The sequence below is a fragment of the Danio rerio genome, chromosome 1 (genome assembly GCF_049306965.1).
Source record: "Danio rerio strain Tuebingen ecotype United States chromosome 1, GRCz12tu, whole genome shotgun sequence".
Lineage (NCBI taxonomy): Eukaryota > Metazoa > Chordata > Actinopteri > Cypriniformes > Danionidae > Danio > Danio rerio.
Window position 1 is genome coordinate 38,700,149 of NC_133176.1, and position 15,319 is coordinate 38,715,467.

The window sequence follows — 15,319 nt, forward strand, 5'->3', positions numbered from 1 at the left end:
TCATTCATTCATTTTCTTTTTGGCTTAGCCCCTTTATTAATCAGGGGTTCTCACAGCAAAATGAACCGCCAACTTATCCAGCATATGTTTTAGGCAGTGGATGACCTTCTAGCTGCAACCCATCACTGAGAATCTTTATATTGTTTGTTTGGATTATTTATTTATGTTTATTTAAGTGTTCACAGAAAGATTATTTGGCGAAACAACAACATGAAATGCTTGAATTATGTTTTAATTTTTATAATACTTAATGAAATTTGAAATAATATATATGAAGATGCAAAAACCTCCAAATGCCATCTGAAATTTTCTCATAAAATGAACATTTCTCTCAGCCTCCTATGTTTATGTTCAGTTATTTCACATTAAAGGCAATGGAAAGAACTTATTCGTCACTATAAAAGCAAAATTTCAGAGCCTACACACAAGAGTCTAAGAAAAGAAAATATCAAGCTGCATTTAGATGTTTTTGCATCTGAACTCTTCATTGATTCAATTGATTTTAGATTTAAACAAAAAACAAGCATAATGTCATTGACCCTTAAATAGTTTTTCCTGTGTCTCTAAATGTTTACCCTCTCATATTGTTGGCAAAACTCTTCAGCATTTTTCTTGTTTGACTTTTGAATGTTTACTGTTGATTGAAGCTTCTCTGGAAAACCTTGTGTTCCCTCTGTGTCGCTGTATTCACGTAAGATGATCTGTGTGACAGGTTAGTCGAGGCTCTCCTGCCAGTAAACATACACACTCATACACACACACACACACACACACACACACACACACACACACACACACACACACACACACACACACACACACACACACACACACACTATCTGTGTAATATGAGCTGTGAGTGCTTTGTTTTGAAGTGGCAGGCAGAATCTAAGAGGCCTCTATGTTGGTTTAACCATAGCAGAGAAGCAAAGCTAATGCTGTTAATTGTAGCACAGTCAGACTCTTTCTGACGTGTTTTATATATTTTATTATCTAACCTTCCATTTCCTTTGACGCATTACCAGACATTTTTAACCAAATTTATTTATGTTGCGTACAATCTACACATTTTTAATCAGCTCATGCTTTCTATGGGAATCAAACCCACAACTTTGCTTTTCTAGCAACTTTAAGTTCATTTAAGCTAAAAGTATCTTGAAAATACATGGCAAGAATATTCAAGTGAAGAGGAGCTTTCCAAACATACTATACTGCATGCATGATGCTTGATTGGGAAATTTAGGTCACATACAATTAGGTCCATCCCACTGATCAGTTGTTGAGTGTCATGTTGTGTGTGTGTGTTTGGTTTGGCATGGAGGGTCTGTTGCCGTGTGGTGGGGTGATATCCAAAGGGCCAGAGCTTGGCTCTCTAACAAAGAGAACCCTGTGGATGGAAAAACAGCTGAGAGGGGTGAGAGGGGGTAAAGTACAGCGTTGTTAATCCCCTCCAAACCTGATGGTAAAAAATAAACAACAACACAGATTGAGCATTCCTGGCAGTCTGGCGGTTTAATGACAGAAGCCTATGATCTTTTCCTCAGGGTTAATTTCCTAATCTCATTTAAGACACTGGCTAATGGCAAAGTGTAAAGGCAAATCATTTTTTTTTTCTGTAGTTGGATTTTTTCTGTGGGCAGATTAGCTGTATTAGGTCTTTATATTGCAAATTGTTCTAGGGCTATGTACAAACTAATGAACAACTATTAACCAATTACTCACCCAATATAGTGGTGCACAAATACTTAACTAGTTAAATCACAATTCAGCATCTGTAGACTGATTGTTTTAAGATATGACAGTGATCAAATATACTTCAATACTGAATTTTGGCATTTTAATATATTTTTATTTAGCTTTTCATTGTATTTTTTTTAAAGCTTACCTATTTTCAGTTTCTCTATAATGGAATTTGAGTGAAAGTACTTGACATTATTTCAGTCAAGTTACATTTTGTTTCATAATGTCTAAATAATATTCATAAGTCACTATATGTTTATTTGTTTGTTTAATTTTTTTGTTTTTCTAAAATTATTTGTTTCTCTTTATGAATTAACTAAATTAAGTCACCAACTTAACATTGTCTTTATAGTAGCGTATTAGCATGAAAACTGATATTGTTTTCATATTTAACTGCAAGTTTTGTTTTTAAAGAGCCCCTTGTTTTGTTGGTCTCCAACAACAGGCTGATATGCATGCAAAGTCCAAAAACACTTTCATTGTCTTTTAATATGCATTTATTTTTACCTGATTATTCCAACGTATTCCATATGATTTGTTCAGCAATTCATTTGTCCCCAAACTCCTTAGCGCAATGCTTATCTGGGCTGATTGGTTCAGTGACCCAGTATGTTGGGATTGGTCTACTGCATTCAGCACTAGACGGAGAAAAACGCCCACCATGGCTCATCAACATTGTTTAAGTAGTCAGAATGCATGCAAAGTATATGTCTTAACCCAATGCAGGAGTGCATTAAAGCAATGCTGTTGAACACCAGCATATTGCTCTATTCTTAACCATAAGTAAAAACAGTGACACACATTCAGTATTAATCCACCCAATAGCAAAAGCTGAATTATTTTAAAACTTGACCACCGCACATGTTTAGGAACTGCTGACGGTGGCTATAGCAATAACAAACCGCAAAGGATTGCAAGCTCACAAACACATTTAAATCAGTAAAGCGGCACACGTCACATTTTCAACATGGCTTTAGAAGGAATATATGAATTTAAAGAGTTAACCAGATACAGTACAAGCCACGTGGAGTGATTACAAGTAACAAAACACAATTAAATATGTATTTTGCAAGCTAGAGTAAACAAGGAGGCAACCATTTTAATCGCACTTACACTTGTGGACTGGAAGAAGAAACTAATCCATAAACTGTGTACTGATAAACTTCCGGTCAAGCTTTGACAAAGTTCCATACATCAGTAGTCATTTCTGATACTTCCTTTATCAAATGGCTGACAGATCTCCTGTTGCAGGGTAGATTATTGCATTAATCACCAGATCGTTCACTCATCTTCAGTCATGATCAGTACCACACACACCCGCACTCTGCTTGCGTTTGAAGAGAAAGGCTCGTTCATGTTTTACTGGATCTAGCACTTCATATTTGGTATTGTTCCGTGTCGACGTCGATACGAACAGACAAAAAATCATTTAAATGACTCTGAGTCAAATCTTTTTATTAAAAAAAACTTGTCACCTTGGAATTATAAGGTTTTATCTGCTTTCTGAATGATTTTGAGATATTGAGCTTCAAAGTTTTTGCATTCCATAGCAAACAGTATGTGTGTAACATTTGTTTTTTTTTTAAATAAAAAGTCTTAAAATGTGAACAACTTATAATAAAAACATCCCATAATGTAAATAAGTTGTCATTTAATAAGAATATGTCAATAACTCAATTTTGACAAAAATGTCAAATAAAACCTGTTAATTCTAAGGTGACGAGCTGTATTTTTAAATAAGGTGCACTTTCAGATTTAAACTTCAGCTGGATGTTTTTATTCACTTAGTGCTGTGTTGCACACTGCATGGAAGGTATTTTTCAAAAACCCATATAATAGGGGCTCTTTAAATAAATAATGTTTCCTTTATGATCAATGAAGCTGTCAGAACCAACGCCAGATGTACCAATGAACAGGACAAAAGAAAATATATAGACAGGCATGTGTGAATAGCTTTTTTTTGAGTGATACTTTTCCTTTTCACACATTGTTTTCTCACCATATTTTACATACCCATCTGATAGATGTTTAAATGTAGGCTAGTTTTCAAAGAGATAAAGTGCCACCCTCCAACCTTTTTTCTCAATCCGTGACATTTTGAACTCTGCTTTTTATTCAAAACTTGCATTTGCATGTCCCCTTCATTTAAAATGGCAAAAAAACATGCATATTCAAGCTGTAATTGTCAGTTCCATCTTTTAGTGTGAGTGCATTCCAGGCTTTTGGGTGGTGTTAGTTTAAAGTGCATCTGCACAGAATTTACCCAGTATCTCCAGACAGTTTTGAGTGGATTTCTGCCAGTGTAAGCCGGTCAGATCCCATGGTGTCCTATACATGCGGCTGGATCAACAGGATCTGGTGTCACTTAAGACTTGCAATGGCTTTTATAGGACTGAAATATCCCACAATGCCTTTCCTGCAGTTTGTTGGTGTTAATTGTGTATGCTTTTTATGTAATAATATTGCATAGCAGCATGCTTATTCTAGAGAGACCAGCCTGATGAACTGTTTGTTGACTCAAACTTTGGTCTAAACTCCTTTTAACAGACCTATTTGTTACATTTGTTATGTAAGTCTTGCATTGTTTTAATTTACTTACTTTTTTGTCTTCTGTTACCTCAGTAATTTTCCTCAGGGTCTTTGTCATTTCCTAGGGTGTGAAGCACATCAGTATTTGACCATTACAGTTTAACAAAAAAAGTGTGAATGGTTGTCATGATTTTGTACTAAAAAGTTTAGTCCTAAGTTTAGCTTGTGGCATATTTTCTTTTACTAAGCACTCACACAGTAGTTTTCCTGAAGAAATATTGTGCATATTTGTTAGTGACATTGTTGTGGCTTAAAACTTCACTAACTTTGTGTGTTGACTGAATTGGCTTGTCTCAGTGGTACATATCAGTCAAGAGAATAATGAAATAATGGCCTTCTCCATAGTCATGTGGACCTATAAATGCGTGATTTGTACATACAACATGAGCCGAATTGTTGTTGTTTCTGTTTTCAGGCATGGAAGAAGCGATGGTTTGTTCTGCGCAGTGGGAGGCTGTCTGGAGACCCAGACGTGCTGGAGTATTACAAGAATGACCATGCCAAGAAGCCCATCCGCGTTATCGATCTGAACCTGTGCGAGCAGGTGGACGCCGGTCTCTCCTTCAACAAGAAGGACCTGGAGCACAGCTTCATCTTTGACATCAAGACTATCGACAGGATCTTTTACCTGGTGGCAGAAACTGAAGAAGATATGAACAAGTGGGTGCGCAACATCTGTGAAATCTGTGGCTTCAACCCCACCGATACAGAAGGTAAATCATGCCACTTGTCAGAGAACAAAAATGTTGGGAATGACCGGTTACTTTTTTACCGTAGAGATTAAATCCTTTAAAAAAAAATTGTTTTAAACAATTAACCTTTTTTGCACTTCACTTTGTATGTGACGTATCTTTTCTAGATAAAATATATGCAGTCAAAATGATTAGCTCTCCTTTAAAATTCAATTATTTTTTATGTGATGTTTAACAAGGCAAAGACATTGTCACAGTATTTCCTATTTTTATTTTATTTCTGTAGAAAGTTTTATTTTATTTTATTTTGTTATTTTAGTTTAGTTCAGTGGTTCTCAATTCCCATTCCTGGGTTAAAACAATTTAAGGTCAATACTATTAGCCCTCTTGAAAAATATATATTGAATACATATTTTTAGCTACAGAACAAACCACTTTTATCAAATGACTTGCCTAGTAAACCTAATTAACTTAGTTAACCTTTAAATTGCACTTAAAGCTCAATACTACTGTTTTGCGAAAAACTAGAATAAAAAAACTTGTTCTTTTATCATTGCTCAGACAATATAAGTTATTGGAAATTAGTTATTAAAACTATTACAGTATGTTTAAAAATGTGTTAAAAAAAATCTTCTTTCTATTAAACAGCACTTAAGAAATATTTTTTTTTTTGTGTGTGTATAATTGAAAATGTGTGCGTCATGGATTCTTACAGTCCCAATAGACTTAATGGTCATTCACTGTATTGAAAATTCAAGATCGAAATGCCTAAAGTGTCTCCTTGAGATTGACTCATTGTGGCACCTTGGGGTCTCTATCAGTTCAGCCATATTGATCTCAGATGCTGGCGGCTCACTGTGGCCTTCTTTAGAAGTGATGCAAAGCTTGTAATTACTATTTTGGTAAATGATGCTTAAGTTAGTTAGTAGAAGTGTGAACCTACACTGGTTCGGTTACGATTATTATGCCATTGATTTGGTTCCATTCGATATGTCGGTGCATTGACTATGCTTTCCATACACAATTTGATATTTTACTTCACTGCACAAGAAAAATGCATTCAAATTTTTATATTTGTATATTATTTGTAATACAATTTTGCCCTTTAATAAAAACAGTCTGAACTGTACCTTTAAAAAGTAGATGCACAGAACAACATGAGCATTTATAGCAAATAAATAAATTTGTAAATGTCTCGCTTGCTTTAAGAGCCCTGTCAAACTAATTCTTACACCCCTTATTTTTGGTCACGTGCTCAACAGAAAGGGCTGTGATTGACTCTAATGCTCTGGTGCTGTTCACCAATGAGTGACACTGATAAAGGGCAGCGGCGATCACAGCTGATCCATAATAGACGCAGTGGAGAAAACTCGCTCTGCAGATACGCTCATGTCTGTATCCAGAAGTATTGCTGTAACAGCTGAGAGGAGAGGAAAAGTCATGCCTGCAGTTTAATTGGGCCACAGAGAGAGAGAGAGAGAGAGAGAGAGAGAGAGAGAGAAATAGTTTACTTTTATTTTCTTAATCGCGATAAAACAGGAGCTTCTGCTGTAACTTTAGTGTCAGTGAAAGGATGTCCAGCAAACACATACAGTACGCAGTGAATTGTGAGTTTCTGTGTTTTTAAATAACTGGAGCATTTTAATTACCCCCAATCGCCTCCCTCACTATAGTAAGCTACTGCGACATAGTACATATGAGATAAATGGTATCACTATGTAATCAGTTATGATCTATTGCTGAACTGATACAAAATTGTCTATATCTGCATCACGGTGCATCGAATAAACAATTAATTTTGACAGCCCTATTAGTTTGTACTGAGAAAGCTTTTAGAGTGTACTTACACTAGGCTATCCGAACCGTGCCCGGGTGTGTTTGACCCACATCTCCCAGTCTGTTTGACTGTGTAAGTGCCCCGAATCGCGCCCAGGTGTGGTCCAGTTGGCCCACCTTGGGCTGGGTAAAAGAGGTGTGCCAGAGATTGGGCTTTGGGAATTTTATTGTGAGTGCAAAGTGTGTCTGAGGATGAAACTGAAGACACAATGTCACTTTTAAGGGTCTGTTTCATAGTAATTTATTAATCATTCTTTTCAGCGCAAACTGTCATAGTTATTAAACATACAAACTTCCTCGCTGCTTGTCAGCTGAAACCTTCCTAATACGTGTAGCATGATGACTTTCATGAAAGTTTATGAGTGTCAAAATTGGTGGATTTAACTGTGTCACTGCATCCAAAACGACTTCAAATAATAAAAAACAGATTCTCATCCTAACTGAACGTCGCATCATTGATGATGGAAGCTTGCTCAGGCTCGAAAGATAAATACAATGTGAGTGCAGGCTGAGGGGAGGGGGGATACAACCATGCAATGGACCCTAGCTAAGCCCTGCCATCCTTAGTTACTATCGCTATGCTTGTCAAGCTTTCATGCCTGGCACGGCTTTTTCAATGCGTGTGCGCCAGTGTCAGAAATTGCCAGGGATATAATGTAATTTTTGGCAAACAGGTAAGATATCCTAGAAAGCCAGACAAAAAAAGGACTATAGTGTGCATTACAGGGGTATATTCACAACATAATAGGCAACCGATTTGAGAATAATTCTATCAAAATTGAAGCTAGCTTAGCCTAGCTGCCTTATACGCTAACCATTCAACAGCTTAGCTCATGCTCAGCAGAAGAGGTGACATTTAAAAATAATCTAACAATAACAAATGAAACCGTGGTTTCTCTTTTTTTTAGCCAAAAGGCCTGATAGATTAATTGTTGTGCAATGAAATATAGCGTTACTAAACGACAAGGAAACACGCATGACAGTGCTTTTACATAGTTCATTCATAGAAAGAAAAGGTAAACTGATGGATTTGTGCCGAATATTAGCATCATTGACCCATAACAATGCACTGTAAGTTACCTATTACTGTCAGTGTGTTTGTGTGATCGCAAGTGCTCAGTTTCTGATCATATCTCGGTTTTTTTCTGTTGATTTGTACATTCAAATATTTGTAGCTTGAAACAGATGGAAATATGAAGTTCAGTAAAGTTAGAAATAGATTTGTTTTTTTCCGAATCAATAACTCATGTCATTATGACCTATTCGCTATTAGTATGACTAACATTACTAATGTTATGGCGAAGGCTTAAATGGAGCATTACTCACAATATCAAGTGAAAAAAAGGAATAAGACAGCTTTAAAACATAACCACCTTTGTGTTTTTGTAGGAAACACAGTTTAGATCTGTTTAGGGTAAGGTGTGTGAGTTATTGCTGTCGGTCTACCACTGAATGTGTCAGGAATATAAAAAAAAAACTTAGCGCCACTCACACAGCTTGATCCATGCTGGCATTTCACCTCTTGGGTTTTAGGTTTTGAAAAGGGAAAAAATTCCAACATCCCATCCAAACTTTTAGGATACCGGTTATCAGATATGCACAATCCATATGCACTCGCTCGAAAGTTTGACAGAGCCCCTGCATGTAGCTACAGTTGCTAAGCCACGATTGGTGGGTGGCGGTTTTTGGGTGTGGCTTAGCGAAGGGTCAATTGTAACCCCTACGGACCTACATCACCCAACCTGCTTTGAGCTGGGATTGAACCGATGACCTTCCGCATGGGAGTCGGTTACTCTAACAAGGAGGCTAAAGACCATGGCCTCTAGCATCTGTCGCTAGAGCAACTTTAGAGGTCAGAGGAGTGAGGTTTACCTGCACAGCACTTACTAGCTATCCTCACTCATCCCCCAAACCTAACTCCCATCCGGATCACGGCACCAATGTAACCCCCGCCAGTCCTACACCTCTCAACCCGCTCCGAGCTGGGATCAAACCAGCAACCTTGCGCATGGGAGTTGGCTGCTCTAACAAGGAGGCTAGAGACCATGGCCTCTAGCGTGTGCCAATAGAGCACCTTTAGAAGTCAGAGGAGTGAGGTTTACCTGCACAGCACTTACTAGCTGGGCTCAGTTACACTCACCCCCCTAAACCTCACTCTTATCCGGGTCACAGCTCCAACAATACAAAATTAAAAAAAAAATAAAAATCACTAATGTCCCCAGAATGTGCATGTGACATTTCAACTTAAAATTACCCAAAAAGTGTATCAGCTAAAACGCTCAGTTTTTTTGTTTGTTACTTTAAATTAAATGACTTTTGAGAAGGGGGTGGAGCTTAAAGTTCCCATGCTCCGGCAAACTGGCAAAATCAAAACAGGACAATCTCATGCTGTGAAAATGTCAGAAGATCTTCACTAGTGGTGTTCAGTCATATATGTTGGAACTGGACAGTGAAGCGCCGACTGTGTAAGAAGTAACAACACAAGTGCACACCAGGAAGTTTCTGAATGGTTTATCGGCGAAGCTTACTTCAACTAATCGAGTAGCATGTAACATCGTAATAATCATTAGCTCACTGTAGGTGCTTGTGTGAGAACTGATGTTAAATATATACTGATCCAGATAATATATGATTCATGGAAGTAGAAAAGGAATGTTATAGTTTACTTATGGGCTGTCTCTATGCTAATGGGGGAGAGATAGTCTCTAATAGGTGGGACTTTTTCCCTCTGATGACATGTCAATAAAAAAAAATCTGAAATTATTTTGGCAGAGGCTGTTTATTTTTTATTTAGATTATTTTCATAGTTTCTCCACTACAGATTTGCTGTTTATAAACACTGCAGCCCAACAATTGTGATTATAAAGCTTATAAAAGCGATTTTTGCCTAATAGGTCCCCTTTAAAGTATGGGGCAGAAGATGCTGAGACTTATTTTAGTTTGTTGATGCATTTCCAACTGAAACAGAATATTGAGTAGGGGGAGGGGCTTTCTTTTTGAGGCTCATTTCCTCATCGCAAACTAGCTGTAAGAGGGGTGTGGTTAAGAATAGTTTGGTTGAAGCTGTCAAACTGATGTCAACAGAAAAGGACCAGCACTCCAAATGCAACAGCAAATAGTCTTTGATTAAAAATTATTCAAACAAACAATTTAGTTTCAGTGGATTAACTTGCATGGCTTAGTTGTTTACCTAAAGAATAACAGCGTGTGTTAGGAAAAATAAACTTTGTAAATTAAGATTTCACATGGAAGTCTTTATCTAAAATCTATTCCTACTACTGCACCTTAATTAAAATCTCCGAAGCTTTAACTGATACCTGCTTTAAGGATAAACATTTATCCAATATGGAATTGCTCACATTCATTTGTAACCTCATACATTTAGAAAAAACAACATTAAGATAGAAGATGTGTTCTATAGACGATAGAACAGTAAGACAGAAGCTGTGTGCATTCAGCCGCACACGCATTTGACAGGAGGGCAAGGCGATGTAAACTGAGCTTGTGAGATAGTGGGTGTTATGCTTGAAAACTTTTTAATCGTATGAGGGTGAAACCTTGCATTGTGGTCATCGTTCAGACATCGCCTTGTCGACTTTTAAACCTAGACTATGATTGCTTGATTTTCATTCCCTTCAACACGGGTCAAAAAATGTGCTTGCTGCTGCAGTTAAATTAAGGCATAGTGTGTGAATATTGATTTGGTCAGGCGTGTGTTGCTTGGTAACTTTTTGTAAGCATTCAGTCGTGTAACTGAGTATTCATGACCTACTTCTTAAATTGACAGCTGATTAGTTAAAAAGTTAAGCCTCCTGGAATATCAGGTGGTATAATATTCATGATGCTCTGCAGTAATTTTCCAAACCCTACTATTAAGTAAAGCAACGTTGCATATCGTCTAACCTATATTTAATCTTACTGTTATTCAATATTTATAGCAATTCTGTTGTGAATGCTAATTTTATACATTTGTAGTTAAGTATCACTGGGCAAACTTATAGGAGTTTACAGTAAACTCTAATGAATCAAACCAAATTTGTAGTTCTGCTTTCTCAAGTTATAATGAATAACTCTTGGTGACACCGGTGTTCAAAAAGTGAACTGCGCCCTTTCATCCACGACACATTGTTGATGCCCTGGCTTTTTTGGATAATAGGTTACTCAAAATGTCCATGTAAATAGGCAAAACACAACTTTTTGGAAACAATGATAAAAAAAAAAAAAATCAAAGGGGGCTAATAATTCTGACTTCAACTGTTGAGACACATAAGTGTTTGTCATTATTAGCCACCAACATTAAACTGGGTACTGAGAATGCAAATGTGCAGGGGGGATTTTCCGATGCTCGGATGATTCAGCAGCAAGCCTGACAAACAAGAGCGGGGAGGGGAGGAAGAATGAGCGACGGAGGAATATGGGAAAAAAAAGTGAAGAGACCAAAAGAGACAAAGTGGCCCTGACAGCCTTGAGCTGCCTGCACTTAGAGAGAGTCAAATGCAACCCAGTGAGTGAGTGGGTGTGTGCGTGTGGGTGTCGATGTGTGTGCGCACAAGTGATGTGTTTGCGTGCGTTTTACTGAATAACTGAAAGCAGAGTTTGAAGAGAGACTTGTACAAAAGCACGTGCAACCACCCCGCTAGTCGCACTCCACTGACCTTGAGAGTAGGCTGTTCAAAGAGAGATGGAAATAAAAATAAAAAGTCAGAGATAAAGAACAGCTCTTTTTAAAGAACCTAGACAAAAGGCTTTACAAGCTATCCTAAATGGCACATAAAAACTGAGACTTCGTCATGGATTAGTGGCACTTTCATTAGCATCTTGTGTTCAGGGTTTCTCTCGGCTCTGTTCTGCACTTTCACACGGCCTGTGTAGGATGGCGGCCTTAACCTTGATCAATTCCTCTACACAAACAAGTATTTAATGCTCTTTCAAAGTAATGTGGACATCTCTGCTCTCCATTTAAAACTCATTTTCAACACATCGGAATATTTGAATGCGTTTATTGTGAAGTGTGGCCATCAAATCAAATGAGGGATTTTAATTTGTGAAATGCAACTATTTCTCAAACCACAGAAAATTGCATATTTAAAAGATTTCTTTCAGTTTGTAGGCGTACATTAGATTTTTGTTTTGAAAATGTAATATTAATAACATTTTTTTTCTCCCCCAGATTGAACATCACTTCAAAAAACACCTTATAAAGATTAAGCTTTTAATTAATGTCATATAAAACTTAACTGACTATCATAAGGTCCATCTTTGCATATTTTTTAGTAGTATTTCAATTTGAATTTATTAAATGCGATAGTTCCTTGAGGTGAACCATCTCATTTTCGAGGGGGGTCTCTAAGAGGTACATAATTCAAACACAGTACATACCGTCATAACCAACATACATCCTAACAAAACAAACAAACAAACAAACAAACAAACAAACAAACAAACAAACAAACAAACAAGCAGCACACTTCACCTGAAACACTTCCCACAGTCTAAAGCCTAAGCACACAAAAACATATAATCTATTTGATTTACAAATAAATAATAAGTCTTTAAATTGGAACCAATATTAATAACATTTACAAGTTGTTAACATTTAAAAGATAAATTAATCCTGAAAAAAGCTAAAGGTCATAAATGATTTAAAAGAAGAAGGAAGATTGTTTCAGTCAAAAGGAGCTTTGCGTTCAAAGGACCTACAGCAGGGGTCTCAAACTCAAATTGTCAGGGGGCCATTTCAGTGACTGAGGGTTGTTTTAACATTCAAGCACAAGAAAAAAATCCTGACATAACTTATACATCTTTGGACAACAGAGATATTTATTTCAAGCATTACCTGTCACCAGTGATCATGCAAATCAGCATGTTTATCGTGTCACACATCAGCTGCTTAAATATATGTGTGGTTTTTGGGTGTATAGCTGTGCATCAGACACACACTCAGTCATTCTTTCACAGAGTATATGCAGTCAAAGCTCTAGCTTTTTGTTTCTTGTTGTGCATGTTAAGGGGGTACTTTAAATTGCTATGAAAATGCTACAAATAATTGACATAATAATTATTATTCTGTCCCAACCAATTGTATTGTCCCAATAGCGTAAGAACAGCAGAAAGCAGTTTGGGGAACTTAAGTGAATTTACTGGCAATTGTTCTTCTCAGTATCTTTCTTATTTTGTAAAACTTCTGAAAAGGGGGAAGGTATGTACATATTCACATTTACTTTAACATATTCAATTCAACTAGCAGCACAGTTTTAATAATGTACATGATTTTAATGCAAATCTTAATAAGCATATGAGGAAAATCTATTCAATGAGACCATTTGAGTCGAAAATGAGCAAAATCATCATATTTATTACACCACCAACAAAATGTAAGCCATGAAGAAGCATTTGTACAATAAAATACATGTGATATAAAACTACTCATTATCAAACAACCCTTGAATATTTACAAAAATAGAGCTCTTGTAAAAATAGAGCAAAGACATATATTTTAACTTTTAAATCAGCCACAGAATTAAAATGCATGTGTGTTAATTTCGACTCGACTGTACACTGAGAGAAAATGAAGGTAAAACTAATCTGAATGCAGTACTTTAAATGTCTATTAGGTGGCGGGTCAAAACAACATGTGGCTAGATACGACTGCACATCAATGAAAGACATTCAAAAATATATTTATTTTTGCGGTTCGAATTTCGGTACATTTTTGACATCAGTTGCGGGCCGGAGGGTGGGGCCGTAAATGTCCCGCAGGCCGGCAGTTTGAGACCCACTTTCTGTTGTATGTAATTCTTGGAACAAAAAATAATTCTGTTGCATATGTCAAAGAGAATCTGAGGAGGTAAATGGAACAAAAAACTGCTTTAAATAAGAAGTGAAACTAAAATAAACACATTTAAAAAGAAACAAATACCAATGATATTGTATGCGGAACTTAGGTTGAAGTAAACTTTGTATGTATAATATGCAACGATGAGTTCTATATGGACCTCTTAAAACAAACCTACATAGAGAGCTGAATATTTGTAAAAATATTCTATAAGCACTCCAGAAAACAGTGTGATTAAGCAACAAATTATTATTATTAATGAATAAGACGTTATTTTTTAATTACTTATATAATTTTTTTTTTCGAACCAAATAAAATTATTTGATATTTGATTTTTTTTGTGTACTTTTTTGTGCGTGCAGTACATTTCACAGCCACACCTTGTATTTTCACAATTTAATTTTCACAATTTATAGTTCTTTTTTTCCAAGTGCTCTTAGCTTACCAGAAGTCATCCTTTAAAGACACTTTCACAATAGTAATTTGTTTTACACAGGAACGGTTTCAGTAAAAGCTTTTGAATAAGCAGTGTAGCCCTTAGTTTGATCTAATCTTAAATGTGTCTCGAAGCTCGTGATCTCATAAAGTGTGAAGCTTTTATGTTAACCTCTCTAACCCCACTGTTCTTTCTACAGACTCTGCAAAGGTCTCTCATCATGTTAATGTGCCAGGCGGTCTGGTCGTGGATATGGCCCCTAGTGGAGGGCTGGGCGGAGCTTTAGGGGCGTCTGCATTAGCCAACCTGCCTCCTCCCTACCAGCCCGTTAGCATCAGACAGCTGGGATCATCCTCCAGTCTAGATGAGCCTCAGGACTACCTTTGGCTGCTCAACTGTGAGAGCAAAAAACCTGAGCCTAACAGGTAAATCCCAAGCTATGTCTCCATACACTTATTTTTGTGCACATTTTGGATTATTGCATTAACAAATGCTTGATTAAAATGCCAAGATGCATATAAACTTTGATGATGCGCATAAAAAAATAATACGATAAGCTATGAAAACAAATTCGATAAATAATACGATTAATACAATAAACGTTTAATTCAATAAAAAATGCACATAAACTACGATGGAAACACTTTTACAGAATACATTCATTTTAAAAAAGTGATGTGATTTTGTTTTAAGACTTCATGTGATGATGAGAATGCATGTGATGGGATGCATTAATGGACAACTGAGCATGCTGACAACATTGTAAAACATCTGACATGTTGTTTTGGTCATTCTAGTATGCTGTAACTATTTCAGTATTATTGTTATAGTATTAGTTGCCTCCAGAACTGTCAAGATCGTCGTGTTGGCATTGTCCTCTCAAGCACAAGCGATTTATTCTGTACCTCAGCAAATTCCGTTGTTCTTTTTGATATTTGGCACCAGTTTATCAGGACGTGACTATTTTGTTCTCTTTGACTCATGGGATGGAAGTGCTTCTTTAATCTCAACTCTTTTTATGTAATATTCTAATCTTGCGCATAGTTTTATTTTGCATCTTTGGATGGAAACATAGCTACAGATGTGTATACAGACATCCTTTGGCATAACGGTTCACTTTTCGCAGCCTCGCAGTTTCACCATTTTTTTGTGCAATTCGACATGCTATTTTTCTACATTGTATTGTGTTCT

At 36.6% G+C, this 15,319-nt stretch overlaps 1 protein-coding gene across 50 annotated transcripts in view; it reads left to right on the forward strand.

Annotated features, from left to right (window-relative positions):
- gab1 (GRB2-associated binding protein 1) overlaps positions 1-15,319 on the forward strand; it is a 103,190-nt gene that overhangs the window by 59,281 nt on the left and 28,590 nt on the right. For all 50 annotated transcript variants that reach the window (XR_012395895.1, XR_002456597.3, XR_002456601.3 and 47 more), the window contains 2 exon segments: positions 4,745-5,042; positions 14,328-14,553. Coding sequence is in view for 35 of the 50 variants with exons in the window: in XM_017353102.4 (XP_017208591.1) it covers positions 4,745-5,042; positions 14,328-14,553 (524 nt within the window). In the remaining 15 variants the exon portion in view is untranslated.